This window comes from Vipera ursinii, assembly GCF_947247035.1.
Source record: "Vipera ursinii genome assembly, chromosome: 13".
NCBI lineage: Eukaryota > Metazoa > Chordata > Lepidosauria > Squamata > Viperidae > Vipera > Vipera ursinii.
Window position 1 is genome coordinate 10406712 of NC_139526.1, and position 18600 is coordinate 10425311.

Genomic DNA, 18600 nt, shown 5'->3' on the forward strand with positions numbered 1-18600 from the left:
GGCTGGAAACTGAGCAGCGCTCCTTCGGCGCGTCGGATCCCGAAGGGCCGTTTCCATCGGGAGCTCCGGGGCGGCGAGGGAGGAAGCGAACCTTTGCGCCCAGCCAGCCAGCCCTCGGACCACGAGGCCGCGGAAGCCAAAGCCTCTCGGAAGGGCTGGGAAGCGGCGGCCATGGGGGATGGAGAGCAGGCGGAGCGCCTGAAGCTTCCCACGCCTTTGGAGAGGCGGCTTTCTATTTGAACTCCGCGCTGCGCCGCCCGTGTTTTTTTTCCTTCCTTCCTTCCTTCCTTCCTTCCTTCCTTCCTTCCTTCCTTCCTTCCTTCCTTCCTTCCTTCCTTCCTTCCTTCCTTCCTTCCTTCCTTCCTTCCTTCCTTCCTTCTCTTTTCTTTCCCCCCCCCGCTTTCCTTTCCCAGGGAAGCCCGTGAAAGCATGCCTTGGAGCCCGCGCTTGCTTGCCCTTCTCCTCCTCCTGGACCCGGCTTTTTGCAGTTACTCCGAGGATCAGTGCAGCTGGAGGGGAAGGTAAGGAGGGCGAGGAAGCCCAAGGCTCCAGCTGCGGCGTTTTGCAACTCGGAAGAAGTTGCCTGTCGCATCCCGCCATCTCTTGGCTTGCATTTGGGTTTCCAGCCGGGGCAGGTTGCAAAACTCCGATCCGCCAGGGCGGGGCGGCATAGAGGCTGTGTCTTTTGGGACGGGGGTCCTTAGCTGCCCTCCGCAGGGTCTTCGGGAGAGTTGCCGCCAAATACGCTTGCCGCATGAGTTTACCTTTGAAAATAGAGACTCGCGGGCTCCCCTTCTTCTCCCACCACCACCACTCCTGTCTCCTTAAAACTGGAGTTTCTGAATTCTTGTCGGGTGTGTGTGTGTGTGTGTCCAACCTTGGCAACGTTAAAACTTGTGGATTTGTTCAACTCCCAGAATTCCTAAGCTTGGCTGGCTGGGGAATTCTAAGAGTTGAAAGCCACAGGTCTTCAGGTTGCCAGAGTTTAGACTGCTGTAAACTCAAAGGGATGTGGTGGCTCAGTGGGTTAGGATGCTGAGCTGGTCGATCAGAAGGTCGGCCGTTTGGCGGGTCAAATCCCGAGTGCCGCGTAACAGAGTGAGTGCCTGTTACTCGTCCCAGCTTCTGCTAACCTAGCAGTTCGAAAAACAGCGTTCTGTGCGCCTTTGGCATCTAGTCATGCCGGCCACATGACCACGGAGACGTCCTCGGACAAACGCTGGCTCTTCGGCTTTGAAACGGAGATGAGCACCGGCCCCTAGAGTCGGAAACGACTAGCACGCATGTGCGGGGGAACCTTTACCTTTACCTTAAACTCAAAGGCTGGTGGAGGGGGGGGGAGGATTTCTGCGAGTTGAAATCCACGCATTTTCAAGTTGGCAAGATTGAGAAATATTGCACTAGAGACTCAGAGTGATACTAGGGGGGTGGGTTTGACACGATAGCAGTCTTTCAATATTTGAGGGGCTGCCATAAAGAAGGGGGAGGGGTAATTTATTTTCCAAAGCACCAGAAGGTAAGACAAGAAATAATGGATGGAAACTAATCAAGGAGAGGAGCAACCTGGAATTCAGGAGAAATTTCCTAACGGTGAGAACAGTGAGAACAATCAACCCGGGGAATAGCTGTGGGTGCTCCGTCACTGGAGGCTTTTGAAAAGAGACTAGACAGCCATTTGACCAGGATGGTGTAGGGGGTTGGACTAGGATGCTTGAGCAGGGGGTTGGACTAGAAGACCTCCAAGGTCCCTTCCAACTCTGTTATTCCGTTATTCTGATACAACAGCCATGCTGGCTAGCCATGTTCCTTGGTGTTGCTAGGCTGGAATGTGGACATTTGAATGCAAGCATCTTTTAAATGCGCCCGTCTGTTCACTGGAGGGGTGTCCTGGCTTTCTGCCACAAATGCTGTTCTAGGGTGTGCCTCGGTACCAATTTCTCCTACGGTTGTGTGTTGGAAAAGGATGTTCTAGATCAGGGATGTCAAACTGCCGGCCCACGGGCCAGATGCATCATAGCGAACCCGCACCCACCCCATTGCTGGCAATGGAAACAAAAGTCACGGTATGTCATGTCATGTGACGTTGCGAGTTTGACACCCCAGTTCTAGAGGATATGAGTTGGTTTGGGGACAGATTAAAATAAAAGGGCTTACTGCTTTCGTGTATCTTCAGGCAAGCCAGTGCTGCTCAGTGCAATTTGAGGGATCAGTCTTTCGGGGCGGGGAGGAACAGTGTGGTATAGCGGTTAAAGTACCAATGAAGATTCTTTAGTCCCATCAGGTAGAGCTGTCTGGAAGTTGAGTCATGGCAACTCGACTTTTTCGTTGTTGTTGGTTTGAAACATTTCACTGCTTATCCAAGGGCAGTGGTTCCTTGGTAGTCAACTGGTACTCAACCCATTTTGATGCGAAAATGTTGTCCCAGTACTCATTGTTTGTTTAGTTTTCGATGCATAAGCTAGAACTTGCCTTGTGACTCACTTACATTATTCCTTGTGGAGAAAATGTCATTAGTTTTTGGTACTCGTTGGGCCTCCCAGAACCAATGAATGATAAGAATCGAGGTACCACTGCACCTTCTTCAGTCTCAGCAAGTTGGTTAGCACGTTTGTCCTTTGCGGGGGGGGGGGGTTCGTTTCTCACCTAATCTGAATAGACTCATTAGTGAGTAGGCAGAATAACAGAATGACAGAGTTGGAAGGGACCTTGTAGGTCACCTAGTCCAGAGGTCCCCAACCTTTTTGGGCACCAGGGACCGGTTCTGAGGAGAGAGGTTTTTCCGCGGACCGGAGGGCACGTGGTTTTGTGTGCTGCTTGCATCCCACAGATGGGGCTTTGTTTGTTTGTGCGGCCTGGTTGCTGGCATGCTGCAGCCCAGTACTGGTCCACGGCCCAGGGGTTGGGAACCCCTGATCTAGTCCAACCCCCTCCTGAAGCAGGAGACCATATACCATTTCTGACAAGTGGCTGTCCAGTCTCTTCTTGAAAGCTTCCAGTGATGAAGCTCCCAGAACTCCTGAAGGCAAGCTGTTCCATTGGGTTGACTGTTCTCTCTGTCAGAAAACTTCTCCTTATTTCTAGGTTGAATCTCTCCTTGATCAGTTTCCATCTGTTATTCCTTGCCTGGCCTTCAGAAGCTTTGGAGAATAGCTTGACCCCCTCCTCTCTGTGGCAGCCCCTCAAATATTGGCACACTGCTATCATGTCTCCCCGGGTCCTCCTCTTCATTAAACTAGATGTACCCAATTCCTGCCACCGTTGTTCGTATGTCTAAGCCTCCAGCCCGCTAATCATCTTTGTTGCTCTTCTCTGCACTCTTTCCAGAGTCTTTCAGAAAGTTGTGAAAGGTTCTTGTTCCTAAATCCTTCTCTTTGCTGGATCGTTGTGACTTCCCTGATTTCTGAAAAATTTTTGCTAAGGAAATTCAGCACTCCTATTCATGCCAATCTCTCCACCCCTTTGGCGTTCGTTCATCTTTTTCAGGGGGAAAACTTATGAAAAAATGGTTGAGACTGATGAAAAGTTGGACATTTTAACTGAAGAGGGTTGCTGAAGGAAGCAACATTTATTTCAGGGAGTGTCTCAAAAGCACTGAATGAGTTATTAGTTATGGCAAACCTGGCTTATCTTTTGGGGTGTTAGCCTGCTTTTCCTCCTAAAGGTAGGGGATGATGGAGGTGGTTTGTTCCTAGAACAGTGTGAAAAAATTGATTTGAAGATTTGGGGAATCTCAAAGATGATTCAGACGATTCAGTCAGAATCATCATTGAAGGTGATTCAGTCAGATCCCCAGATCCAATCAACAAGTGCATCTGGGTTGATAATTGTGGATGAAGTCATCCCACTGGATGGGTTGACAATTGTGGAACAAATTGGAAGGTTGATATTGTGAATCAAGTCATCACGTTGGATAGGTTGACAATTATGGAGCAAATCAACAAATTGGATGGGTTGATAATTGTGGATCAACTCATCCCATTGGATGGGTTAATTATGGATCAAGTCATCGCATTGGATGAGTTGATAATTGTGGATCAAGTTACCTTATTGGATGGTTTGATAATTGTGGATCAACTCATCCCATTGGATGGCTTAATAATTGTGGATCAACTCATCACATTGGATGGGTTGATAATTGTGGATCAAGTTACCCCATTGGATGGGTTGATCATCATGGATCATATTAGATCAGGGGTGTCAAACTCAATTTCATTGAGGGCCGCATCAGCATTGCGGTTGCCGTCAAGGGGCCGGGTGGGTGTGGCCAGGGTGGGCGTGGCCTGCTGGGTGGGCATGGCTAGAGTGTGTATGGCCTACTGGGTGGGCATGGCCAGCTGTACATCGTTGGCATCAAGGGTGCCTATGGGGGCCTGGGCAGGAGTGGGACAGATCTGAGGGTCTCTGGCAGAAGGAGGGTCTCTGGGCCAGGGCCAAGGCAGGGGGCTGTTCCCTCACTGTTTCCAGGATGGCTTCGCGGGCCGCATGAAACCAGTTCGTGGGCCGGATCCGGCCCCCGGGCCTTGTGTTTGACATGTCTGTATTAGATGGAAAATAAATATTACTAATTGCTTTGGGTTGGAGATGTATATTTAACAATGCTATTGGCTGGTTCTCCTGAAGACATAAGAGAACTGATTCATTGACTGGTTGATTATATGATATCAAGGCAGTGTTGACTCTTAGTAACTATACAGACAAGTGCTTAAGGATAGCCTGTTGAAGGGAAAGGAATTATAGGGCACCCATTCATAATGATGATATCCTAGGATGCAGTAGTTAAAGATGCGGAGCTACAGGCAGTTCTCACTGACCATTTGTTTAAGAGCCGTTCAAGGTTATGATGGAACCCAAAAAAAATGACTTAGGGCTGGTCTTTGCAGTTATGACCATTTCAGCATCCCCACGGTCAGGTGATCACGATATGGGCACTTGACAGCCATCATGTATTTTTGACGGTTTCAGAGTCCCACAGTCACGTGATGGCCATTTGCAGCCACCCTAGCCAGCTTCCGACCAGCAATGGGGAAGCCAGCAGAGAAGATTGCGAGTCGCTGTCATGTGAGTCTCACTTAACGACCGTGACAAAAAATGGTCATAAAATTGGTTGCGGTCAGACGAGGTCTCACTTAACAACTGTACTGCTTAAGGACACGTTTTCAGTCCCTATTACGTTTGTAAGTCGAGGACTACCTGTAAGATTATGGAGACCCAGATTAAAATTCCTGTTCAAACTCGAAGCTCAGTAATTGAGATGGAACCTGTCAACGCCTTTCAGTCCAACCTGCCTTACAGGGTTGTTGTGAGCATCGAATGAGGAGAGAACGTCCCCGTGCTTTTCTGCTTTCAGCTGCCAGAGGAACATAAGAAAGAAAAAAAAATACTTGCACTGAACCTTAAAAAATTTTTCTCCTTCAAGAAGGTTCTAATTGAGCTACTAAGAGGGGAAATGACAGAATGAAAAGCATACGGCAAGATGGTTGACGAAGAGGAACATCAAATGGTACAAAAATCACATGCATAGGGCAGTCTCTCTCCATGCTGGCCAGGAATTGTACTCCTAGTTGTACTCCTAGCAGATCTGGAAGCAGAATAACAGAGTTGAAAGGGACCATGGAAGTCTTCTAATCCAACCCCCTCCTCAGGCAGGAAACCCTATAGTACCATTTCAGACAAATGGTTGCCCAATCTCTTCTTAAAAACTTCCAATGTTGGAGCATTCACCACTTCTGGAGGCAGGTTGTTCCACTGGTTAATTGTTCTCACTGTCAGGAAATTCCTCCTTAGTTCTAGATTGCTTCTCTCTTTGGTTAGTTTCCACCCGTTGCTTCTTGTCCTGCCCTCATGGGCTTTGGAGAATAGGTTGACCCCCTCTTCTTTGGGGCAGCTCCTCAGATATTGGAAGACCGCAATCATGTCACCCCCTAGTCCTTATTTTCATTAAACTAGACATACCCAATCCCTGCAACCGTTCTTCAAATGTTTTAGCCTCCAGTCCCCTGATCATCCTTGTTGCCTTCTTTCCAGAGTCTCGACAACAAGCAATGGAAGAGAACCTTGGTGGCTTACGGTTGAACTGTGAGATCCTTGGTGCTCTCTGAGCCGGACTTGATGATGTTACCTAGTTTGGTAAGGAAACGTCTGCAGGAAAACCACCAGGCTCAGAGAGCGCCACGGACCCCATAGAACTGGAAGCCCCTTTGAGGTGGGAAAAGGCTGTTCTTCCACAGATGGGTCACAGAACTGAATTACCTCACCCCTGACTCTAAGCCACCCTGCGCTCCCGTCTGTGCGGTGGTTTGGGGAATTTCTAAGTTCGACGGAAAGAGAAAGAGAAACCCCGGAGGCTGGGGGAGAATTCCCTCCCCCCCCAGCCAATCTCCTAATTACAAGCCATTTCTCTCTAATCTGGCTGCTTCCAATCCTCTCTGCCCCATTTCTCCCTTCCCCGCCCCCCACCTCCTCCACATATTTCCTGGTCACCAAAGGATAATACTTTTTGGTTTGGCAGAGCGATTCGGGGCGAATGTGTTAATCGTTTGAGCTCCCACATGCGAGAAATTAAGCTAATACCATTAGCCACTCACTCTTTTGTTTTCCTCCTGTTCCCTTTTGTGGGCTGTTTAAAAAGAAAACAGGAAAAATCTAGTCTGTGGGCCAAGCAGCTGGTGGGAAATGACTCTGGAGCTGTTTACGGAGGAGAGAGAGAGAGAGTGGGAAAAAGAAGGGAAATTTAAGGAGTTTGGGAATCCTGAGATTCTGTTTATAACGCTGAGTATCGGATTGGACACCCCTTTCCCTTGGAAATCAGGCAGTCTAAAGAATGGTCCTCAAGCCTCATTATCTATGGAGCTTCTGAAGAGGAGCCTCAATAGAGCTTTTTGTGATTAAATAGGCTGGAGGGGGGGGACACAGCTGCAACATCTGGTTCTCGGCAGGCTTGATCCTTTGCAGAAGACGAGCGGATGAGTCATGGTTCTTGTGAAAATGGCAGGCGTCAGTCAAAGCTTTCCCACCCTCTCTGATGGCATCGACCAGGTCAAGATGGGGTGGAGAGGGACAAGTTGGACAGTTGTCGGGATCTAAGGAGGCAGCCTCTGAGCAGATGGGCTGTGGGGGTGGCTGAGTCATGGCCATCGCCCACACATCCCTGCTGGTGATGAAAGGCAGAGAAGAGAGGCACATCTGACCGGTCTACCCGACCACAACTTTCCCAGGCGAATCCAAGGGGAAGCACATGGATGACCTCAGAGCAGACATCAATCCCAAATATTGGAAGACAGGGGTCCCGGGACCTTGGGGGGGGGCACTGGTCCATGGAAAATGTTGAGACCACCTGGTGGGGAAAAACATAGGCCAGAAGGTTTGGCTTAAAGATCTGTTACGGGAACGGTGCCCACTTATCAAATTCCATTTATCAGAAGACAAACTCCACCATTTGTTCTAAGATATATTTTCTGGGGAAATTTTATTTTTTATTTGAAGAGTTTGTATTTTAGAAACCCTGGTGGCGCAGTGGTTAGAATGCAATATTGCAGGCAAACTCTGCCCACTGCCAGGAGTTCGATCCTGACCTGCTCAAGGTTGACTCAGCCTTCCATCCTTCTGAGGTCAGTAAAATGAGGACCCAGATTGTTGGAGGGGGAATAATGCTGACTCTGTAAACCGCTTAGAGAGGGCTGTAAAGCACGGTGAAGCGGTATATAAGTCTTGCCTTCAGAAATTGTGGATGCTCCATCACTGGATGTTTTTAAGAAGAGACTAGACAGTCAATTGTCTGGAATGGTATAGGTTCTCCTGCTTGAGCGGGGGGCTGGACTAGAAGACCTCCAAAGTCCCATTCTATTCTATTCTATTCTATTCTATTCTATTCTATTCTATTCTATTCTATTCTATTCTATTCTATTCTATTCTATTCTAATTTCTATTCTATTCCATTCCATTCCATTCTAAAGTGCTATTGCTGGTGCTAGTTTCTTGGAAGAGTTTATAATTTATTTGAAGATTTTATTGTTATCTTCTCGGATATGCTCTGAGCTGCCCAGAATCCTTCTGGAATCAGTGGTGCCTAAATCAAATACATTAAATTAAATGAGGATGGACGCTTCATACCCCTGCAGTTTATCCTTTTCTCTTTTTCCCCCAAATTGTTACTTCAAAATAATCTGTGACCCCTTTCAAGCGAGCTTCTGGGTGATATGCGAAAGGCAGACTCTGGATTTTGAGCTATGACAGTTTCCTGATTTTTTTCTATCCCAATGCAGGTAGTTCTCAACTTATGACTACGACTAGGAACAGAATTTCCATTGTTAAGCAAGGAGGCTGTTCAGTGCCCAATTTTATGACCTTTTTCGCCAGGATTGTTAAGCAAAACGTGGCAGTGGTTGAATAGAACCGTGCGAGGGTGAAGCAAACCCAGCTTCCCCCAGTGACTTTACTTGTGGTAAACTGGCTGGGAAGTTCACAAACAAGACAGGGGGATGTTGCAACTGTCATAAATATATGCTGGTTGCCAAGGATCTGAATTTGCATCACACGATCGTGGGGATTCTGCGAGGTCATAAGTCAGAGGAGCGGTTCTAAGTGACTTTTTTCCAGCGCCTTCAAATGGTCAATGTCTATGGGGCATCTCCATCATCCAGGTCCTGGTTGACCCAAAGGTGCTTTTTCAGGAGGCAACTGGACTTTCTTGGTTTTCTTTGAAGACGTTTCGCTTCTCATTCAAGAAGCTTCTTCAGCTCTGACTGGAGGGTGGGGAATGGAAGGATTTATACTCCTTGCAGACAGCCGGTCATTTGCATTCTTTTAGAAAGTTGTTGAGGCCACTTGGAGGTTGTCTTCAGGTGACCCTGAGGACACAGACAAACCTCAAAGTGGCCTCAACGACTCTCTCTAAAAGAAGGCAAATGACCATCTGTCTGCGAGGAGTATAAATCCTCCTGTTTCCCACCATCCAGTCAGAGCTGAAGAAGCTTCTTGGATGAGAAGCGAAACGTCTTCAAAGAAAAACCAGAAAGTCCCAGTTGCCTCTTGAAAAAAGCACCTTTGGGACATCAAACAGCCGCTAAACAAATAGCTGTAAGGTCAAGACTACAGATAGTCCTTAACTTGCACCCGCCCCTGTGCCCAAAATTTCTGTCGGTAAGAGAAACATTTCTTGAGTGAATTTTGCCCCATCTCACGACCTCTCTTGCCAAAGTTGTTAAGTGAATCACCGCCGTTTTTAAGTGAGTAACACGGTTGTTAAAACAAATCTTCCCCATGGACTTTGCTGGTTAGAAGGTCGCAAAAGGGGATGATGACGTGATCCCGGGGACACTGCCACCGTCATAAATACGAGTCAGTTGCCAAGCGTCTGAATCTTGATCACGCGACTGTTAGGGTGCCGCCATGGTCGTAAGTGTGAAGGCTGGTCATCGGTCACTTTTTCCAGTGCCGTGGCAACTTTGAATGGCCACTAAACAAACCCTTGTAAGCTGAGGAATGCCTGTACTTGTAACCTGTACTTCAAGCGAGGCAGGAAGCTGGACAGGTCCATTGGGAGTTGTGGGTGGGTGCCCAGGGGCGCCCGATTGAAGAACCATGCCCGTCGGGCAGAGCCCCTTCCTTTGGCTAATCCTGCCTTCTTGCTCTCCCTTGCAGCGGTCTCTCCCAAGAAGCTGGCAGTGTGGAACAGATCTCCTTGCACTGTGCTGAAGGATCCCTGGAATGGCTGTATCCAGCTGGCGCTTTGCGCCTAAGCCTCTCCCCCCGCCTGCCCACGGGCCCCGCCGGCCAAGAGAAACCGCAGCACGTCACCGCTTGCATCAAGTCCTCCAGCAGCTTCCGGGGAGCCCAGATTTACCTGGAACGGGACGGGGTTTTGGAACTGCTGCTCTCGGAGACGGATGCGGCCCTACAGCCCAAGGTGCGCTGCTTCAGGTGGCTGCCGCGAGAGAAAGTCGCCCTCTTCCTACAGTCCACTTTGCACCAGGACATCAGCCGTCGAATTGCAGCTTTCCGGTACGAGCTGCGGGGCGAGTGGAATGCCCACTTCTCCTGGCCCTGGAGGAACCTCAGCGTGGAAGGTGCGTTGGTGTTGGCCTGGCGGGGATCAACCAGAGAGGAAATCCACAAACGGATGGGCTAATTCTACTTTATTGTAATGCTACAATGGCCGGATCTTGCAAGTCTGAAAGCACAGTCCTCTAAAGGAGAATATTTGTAGCTCAAAGGGGTCCTTGAGCTGAGGGCTCCTTGGTGTTCTCTTGAGTTTGGTGGTTTTCTTGAAGATGTTTCGTTACCCAACATCATCTGTGGTAGAACTAGCACGGATGGTGTTACCTAGTTTGGGTAATGAAATGTCTGCCAGAAAACCACCAAGCTCAGTGAGCACCAAGGACCCCTCAGTTCAGTCTCCTCCATCTTTTTTGCAGCCTGAGAAACGAAGGAAGGTCTCTTCTGAGCCTCTTGTCCTGCCCAGTATGGAGTTGTGGGCTAAGCTGCCTCTTATCTGACTGTTCCCTTGACAGCATCTCTTCACTTTCTCTCCCAAGTTCTTCCCCACATACCATTATAATTTGCTTGAATACAGGACGAATGACTTGTGGGAATGTTGGACAAGGAAATGTATCTTTACCTAAATGTATGAACTATCTGGAGCTCCTGTATGTAATTAGTAATCCAGCCGTAACCAAATTCTCCAAAGTGAACATGGAATCCCAAATCTGATAGGCATTCTAGCCTGTAATGCTGTATTCTAACCACTGGGAGGGAGGGAAGGAAGGAAGGAAGGAGGGAAGGAAGGAAGGAAGGAAGGAAGGAAGGAAGGAAGGAAGGAAGGAAGGAAGGAAGGAAGGACTTAGCAATAGCACTTAGAATAATATGCTGGGCCACCGTGCTTTTAGAGCCCTCTCTGTTTACAGAGTCAGCCTATGGCCCCCAAAAATCTGGGTGCTCATTTTACCTCATTTTACCAACCTCAGAAGGATGGAAGGCTGAATCAACCTTGAGCCGGTCAGGATTGAACTTCTGACTGTGGGCAGAGTAATGCTGTTTTTAACCACTGGGAGGGAGGGAGGGAGGGAAGGAAGGAGGAAGGGAAGGAAGGAAGGAAGGAAGGAAGGAAGGAAGGGAGGGCAATAGACTAATATACCAGTCCACCGTGATTGTATAGCCCTCTCTGAGCAGTTTACAGAGGCAGCCTCTTGCCCCCAACAATCTGGGTCTTCGTTTTACTGACCTCAGAAGGATGGAAGGCTGAGTCAACCTTCAGCCGGTCAGGATCGAACTGCTGGCAGTGGGCAGAGTCAGCCTGCAATACTGCCCTCTAACCACTGTGCCACCCCAAAGTCCTAATTACTGTAACATGCCACGTGGCCAAGCACCCAAATTTTGATCGCATGACCACGAGGAAGCAGTGATGGCCGTAAGCGTATGTGATAATCATTTTTTTTCAGCGCCATTGTGACTTCAAATTGTTGCTAAATGAATGCTTGCAAATTGAGGACTACCTTATGAAAAAAAATATAATTTTAATGTGTGCTCAGCAAAGAGGTGCATCTATTTAAAACTGGAGTGCAGAAGAGCTTCAGGACAGTTGGGGGGTGGGTGGGCAGACAGCTTCTTTAAGGAACCCCCTCCGAAAACCTCTTTGCCTCTTCCAATTGAAAAAATCTCTCCGGCACTCACTGCACACACAACTTAGCAGCAAGCTTCAGATACAGAGGAAATCCATGGTTTGCCATCTCCTTGGCATCAAGGACCCTGGAAGCAATCAGCCGGTTTCCCACCATTTAAATCCTTTGATAGGGTGGGATGTCTGAATGCTGTCTGACAATAATTTGACAGTATTTGATTGCTGCTGGATTGGAATGGGCTAATGCTGGTAATAATGCTGGGCGATTATTTAATTCTCTTTTTAATTTTTGTATTTGTTATTTATATGTGCCCTGTTCACCGCCCTGAGTCCCTCAGGAGAAGGGCAGTATATAAATTTAATAAATAATTAATAATAATAATAATAATAATAATAATAATAATAATAATAATAATAATAATAACTCTCCTCTCCTTTCCCAGAAATCACGCTGGGAATCTGAGCGGTGAGGATTGGGTAAATCCGTGGAGGACAAGCTTCCTTTTTTTAAGGTGCCTTGTCCACAAGCGAACTTCATGAAAGATTGAACTTGAAGTACAGGTAGTCCTTGACTTAACAGCCATTCGTTTAGCGACCGTTCAAAGTTACAACGGCACTGAAAAAAGAGACATATGACCATTTATCGCACTTAACGACCATTGCAGCATCCCCCAGGTCACGTGATTTGCATTCGGACACTCGACAATTGCTTCGTATTTAGGATGGTTGTGTGTCCCCGAGGGGTGGAGGGGTGTCACGTGATCCCCTTTTACAACCTTCTGACAAGCCAAGTCAATGGGGGAAGCCAGATTCGTTTGAACAACCGTGTGACTAATTTAACAACTGCAGTGATCCGCTTAGCAAACGTGGCCGGAAAAGTGGTAAAAAAATGGGGCCAAACTCACTTGACAAATTTCTCACTTAACAGCATAAAGTTTGGGCCCCTTTGTGGTCGTACGTTGTAAGCATCCCAGAATTGTGTGGTCGCCATTTGGGATCTTCCCAGCCAGATTCCAACAAGCAAAGTCATTGGGGGAAGTTGTGTGTTGCTTAATGACTGGGCGGATGCTGTTTTGGTCATAAGAGCAAGGACAGCCACAAGTCACTTTTTGCAGCACCACTATAATTTTGAATACTTAATCCATGAAGGACTGTAAGTCGAGGACCAGGGGTCTGTTGGTTATGGGCCCAATCGCTGTTTAGTGACTATTTGTTCATTTCTCCCTTTCAAAGATGCAGGGACTTGCCGTCCATGTAACAACACCGAAATCCTGATGGCAGTTTGCACCAGTGATTTTGGTGAGTAGATTTTCTCCAGCGTTATTTCCGGCTCTCTTCACCATCCATGGAGATTCTCAGTCATCCAGGCCATGGTTGTCTCAAAGGTGCGTTTTAAAGAGGCAGCTGGACTTTGCTTTTCTCTGAAGACGTTTCATTTCTCATCCAAGAAGCTTCTTTAGTTCTGACTGAATGATGGAGGAGGGAAGGATTTATATTCCTTGCAGGCATCTGGTCGTTAGTACTCTAGCTAAGAGGCTGGCAAGTGGAGTTCTAGTCCCACCTTAGGCATGAAAGCCAGCTGGGCGATTTGGGACCAGCCCCTCTTGCTCAGCCCAAATCACCTCACCTCAGGGTGGGTGGGTGGTTGTGGGGAAAATAGGAGGCAGAAGGTAGATAGATAGATAGATAGATAGATAGATAGATAGATAGATAGATAGATAGATAGATAGATAGATAGATAGATATGAGAGAGAGAGAGAGATGATATAGATAGATGATAGATAGATATAGATAGATAGTAGATATGAGAGATGATATAGATAGATGATAGATATAGATGAGAGAGATGATATAGATAATAGATAGATAATAGATATAAGAGAGATGATATAGTTAGATGATAAAGAGAGATAATAGATATGAGAGAGACATGATATAGATAGATGATAGATAATAGATATGAGAGAGAGATGATAGAGAGAGATGATAGAGAGATGATAGATAGAGAGATAGAAGAGATAGATAGAAGAGATAGATAGATATATAATAGATGAGAAAGAGATGATATAGATGATAGATAGATAGATAGATAGATAGATAGATAGATAGATAGATAGATAGATAGATAGATATGGTTGAGTAAATCCATAGATAGATAGATAGATAGATAGATAGATAGATAGATAGATAGATAGATATGAGAGAGAGAGAGAGAGATGATATAGATAGATGATAGATATAGATAGATAGTAGATATGAGAGAGAGATTATATAGATAGATGATAGATATAGATATGAGAGAGATGATATAGATAATAGATAGATAATAGATATAAGAGAGATGATATAGTTAGATGATAAAGAGAGATAATAGATATGAGAGAGACATGATATAGATAGATGATAGATAATAGATATGAGAGAGAGATGATAGATAGATAGATGATAGAGAGAGAGAGATGATAGAGAGATAGAAGAGATAGATAGATATATAATAGATGAGAAAGAGATGATATAGATGATAGATAGATAGATAGATAGATAGATAGATAGATAGATAGATAGATAGATAGATAGATATGGTTGAGTAAATCCATAGATAGATAGATAGATAGATAGATAGATAGATAGATAGATAGATAGATAGATATGAGAGAGAGAGAGAGATGATATAGATAGATGATAGATATAGATAGATAGTAGATATGAGAGAGAGATGATATAGATAGATGATAGATATAGATATGAGAGAGATGATATAGATAATAGATAGATAATAGATATAAGAGAGATGATATAGTTAGATGATAAAGAGAGATAATAGATATGAGAGAGACATGATATAGATAGATGATAGATAATAGATATGAGAGAGAGATGATAGATAGATAGATGATAGAGAGAGAGAGAGATGATAGATAGAGAGATAGAAGAGATAGATAGAAGAGATAGATAGATATATAATAGATGAGAAAGAGATGATATAGATGATAGATAGATAGATAGATAGATAGATAGATAGATAGATAGATAGATAGATAGATATAGATAGATAGATGGATGGATGGATGGATAATTGGAGGTGTACAGTGCTTTCATTCCCCCTCCTTTGCAGTGCTTGTGGTCATCCACCTGCCTTTCCCCCCTCCGTTGTGGGCAGCTTTTGCTTGCTTGCTAATCCCCCCTCCCCCCATGTTCAATCTTCAGCCCTGGAAGAAAGAGGTCACGGTGTCTGTGAGGGCCCAGCTCTGGGGTTGCTACAGCAACTGGCAAATCAGACAAGAGAACAGGCGGATTTGTCACGCCAGATCAGATCAGGGGCCTATCGGGAGACCTCCGAGAGGCTCCTTGCAGATTTTGAGGGGGGGGCCTGGGTGCTGAAAGCCAAGAGAGTATTGGTGGAATCCTAGCAATTCTACAGCTACTCAAAAGCCACGGCAGCCGATTGAGAGAGAGGTCAGCAAAGAAAAGTTGGCCAGACTCCTCTCTGGGAGGGTCCCTTGACCACCCTGAGTTAATCAGAGTTAATGGATATTTTTAATAATGCCCCTTGCGATCACACAATTGCAACTGGACCGCATTTATGGCTATTTGCAGCATCCCACAGTTGCATGACCGCAACTTATGGCGATTTTGGCCAGGAACTGGTGTTCGCTTTCAGTTTCCCACAAGAACTGAAACTGCACCGGTTACGGTGCAGCGTTCATTTAAGCCGTAAACAAGGTTATAAAACAGGGCGCAGTCACGTCGTGACTCACTTAATGACCGCCACGACCTCTGGGCTCAAGTACAGTTGGAAGTCAAGAACTATTTATATTTTGTTGCGCGAATTGTCCAGCATGTTAAACCATAATAAAGCTGCATGTTAGTTGAACCGACTTTGGATATTGTATTAATTCAGGGCTAGGATCAAATATCTTTTAGAGTCATTGACAGTGATTCTCTTACCTGCCGTGGAAACATCAGATCCGGATTTAGTATGGGTCTTCTCTGTGGCTATAAAAAGGGGTCAAAATTACAGGGGGGAATCATTGGGCCTCTGATGTGCTTCAACTATAGTTCTGAGCAATCCCAGTTAGTCCCTCTAATGGTGAAGGTTGCCGGGAGCTGTCGTTTAGCAGCCTCTGGAGAGCCAGCAATTCCCACTTCTTGTCTAAAAAATGATTCTGTATGAACACCCACCTAGGCTGCTTCTCCGACTGTCTTCTATAAACCATCAAGACTTTTCTTCTCGGGAAAAAATCACTTGGTTTGCAAAAAATATGAGGTAGATCAACCCCCACCACCACCCATAAAGGTCCTCGGGAAAGAATTTGGAGAGAGATTGCAAGAGTCAGGATGTTGTTAGACATATAGTGGGACGATGCAGTGATGAATGGTTCAATAAAGGAGAATATTTGTAGCTCAGGACTGAAACGAGGGGTTCTTCGTGCTCTTTGTTTTCCTGCAGACGTTTCATTACCAAACCAGGTAACAACATCCATGCTAGAAGGGAGTGGGCTTTGTGGAGTGGAGGAGGAGGAGGAGGAGGAGGAGGAGGAGGACGACGACGACGACGACGATGACGACTGTGGGGTCCTTGGTGCTCTCTGAGCTTAGTGGTTTTCTTGCAGACATTTCATTACCCAAACTAGGTAACATCATCAGTGTTAGTCAGACTAATTTGGGTAATAAAACGTCTGCAAGAAAATATGCCAGCTCAGAGAGCATCAAGGACCCCTCATGTATGGGTCTGGGGTCTGGCTTCTAAAGGCTGCCAAGTTTTCAAACTTGGGTGCTTTAAGAGGTCTGGACTTCAATTCCCAGACTTCCCCAACCAGGGATTCTGGGTGATGGAGTCCATACCTCTTAAAGTGGCCAAGTTTGAAAAACACCAGTTTAGAGAGTTGTGTGAACCGATGCCACTGGGGATATATTCAGTAAGCTCTGATCAAGGCTCACCGTAGCTTAGCCTTTGAGCCTGGAATCACCTGGACCTGATCTGCTATTCTGTTTCCTGGGCTACTGCTTGAAATGACCTGATAAAGGGAAGGGGGGGATTGAATCATTGTTGATCTCCTTTATGAGCACTTTCCCTTCTACTCCCCCTCAACCTTTCTTGCAGTTATCCGTGGCAACATCAAGGCCGTCTCCAATGACAGGGAAGCCCAAGAATCGATCATCAGCGTGAGCGCCACTCGGATCCACCGACAGAAGTTTGCTCTGTTTCAGCCGCTTGGCAAATCTGGAAAATCCACAGGCAACATCCACACTCTGCTACGATGTGGGGTGAGGCCTGGTCCGGGCAGTTTTTTATTCACTGGGTGGATGCACTTTGCTGAGGCCTGGCTCACCTGCGCTCCCCGTTACAAAGACTTCATCCGCATTTACGTGGAGGCACGGCAGGCTCACGAGAACCCCTGCGAGGTCTCGTTGGACTGACTTGAGATGAGAAGAGGTCAGGAAGAAGGGAAGCCTCTGGGGCTGTGATCAAGCCAGAACCAGCCACCCTCGTGGTGGCAACGGGAGGAGAACCTTGTCCTTAGACTCAAGGAAGAACAAACTCTTTCCTTCCTCCAGGTGATCAAATGGATCTACCAACCCATGACTCTTTTCCTGGTTGTCTGCAAATCAGTTGTCTTGGCCAAGTCCAAGCAGAGCCTCATGAGATGTTCTCTGATCATGTTGGGGATCATCACGAAGCAGGCAAGAGGTTTCAGAACTTGCCAAACATGGGAATGAGGTGGGACTTGGGGTTTTGGTCTTTGAGTTTTCCACCACCCATGAAAGCCAATATAATTATTCCTGAGTTTGCAGAAAGTCACACCTGTTCCTCTTCACTGTGGATATCTGCAGATACATCACCAACCCAACAGGAAGGACCATGAGTTTCAGGTCTAAAAGGATGATCCATTCGTTCGTTCATGATCAGTCAAGAAAGCCCAGGAGATGATCCAGTTTTCTCTTTGCAGGTTGTGTGGCTTATCATCATTAGGTTCTATCATCCAAGGGGACCATCCTAAACTAAATGAAGAATGAGATGTTTTCAGGAGAGGGGAAGAAGAAAGTCATGCTTCAAACCTGCTGAAAGATGTCAGAAAGAGGGACAAAACACGTGCTCAGTTCTATTCATTTTCTTTTTTAAAAATATATCCATCTCTTGGTAATTCAGGCAGGGAGAACAAAGCTTTAAACAACTTCAGATGAAATACGTTTCCCCTCAAAAAAGAACGTAAATGTGAAAATGGGTTGATTGAATTCCACATCTGGATATCTGAATGCCATTGCAAGGTTTGTTTAAATAATCCAGATCCAGCCACCAGCTTTTTTCTTCATAAAAATGGCCTGATTCTGACTTCCATGGCCACCAAGTCTCAATAAAATCCAGACTGGATTCACACATGGTACTGAACTTTGATATGAGCTCAGTCTATCACACAAACCCAACCGGTTGTGACTTATTCTATACATACACCCTAGTTTTTTGAAAACTGTGGCTTGGTGCTCTGTGTGTGAATCCAGTGAGTTGTAGTTTCTTTAGCAAACTGGGGTTAATCAAACCATATCTTAATGCACTGAAAATCCTCAAGAGTCTTATGTTCCACGGCAACACATTTTTAATTGTTCAGTTAAGCTCTTATTCTTCCAAAATAATAATTGGATAACTCCTGATAATTGGAGAACTATTGACTGATCTGGGAAAGAAGGAACCTCTGAAGATAATGTACACCAAGGCTATTTCAATTTATGTCTGTTTATCCATGGTACTCAGAAGAATCTGATGGTTCAAGTTTGTTGGAGATTTCAAACAATTATGATGTTCTCTAGATGTTTTGGACTACCAGCCCTTGCTCTTGATTTGTCAGCTGATCAAAGTTAAATGTCCAAAGCACTTCTAGAGATCATTCAATTTTCTTCCCCATAATTTTGAGATCTCTGCAGCTAGCCATCACAGAACTGCGATTCCCAAGATTCTTCAAAGTTGAGAAAGATCACATCTCCAGTAC

At 46.0% G+C, this 18600-nt stretch overlaps 1 protein-coding gene across 1 annotated transcript; it reads left to right on the top strand.

The window, feature by feature from the left end:
* Window positions 1–429: 429 nt before the first annotated feature.
* Window positions 430–17035, top strand: METRN (meteorin, glial cell differentiation regulator; the record flags this gene model as incomplete). The annotated part of the gene is made up of 4 exons (XM_083373113.1): window positions 430–521; window positions 9640–10064; window positions 12848–12913; window positions 16719–17035. 4 exons carry the CDS (start codon window positions 430–432, stop codon window positions 17033–17035), a joined length of 900 nt encoding a protein of 299 aa, XP_083229239.1.
* Window positions 17036–18600: the final 1565 nt, after the last annotated feature.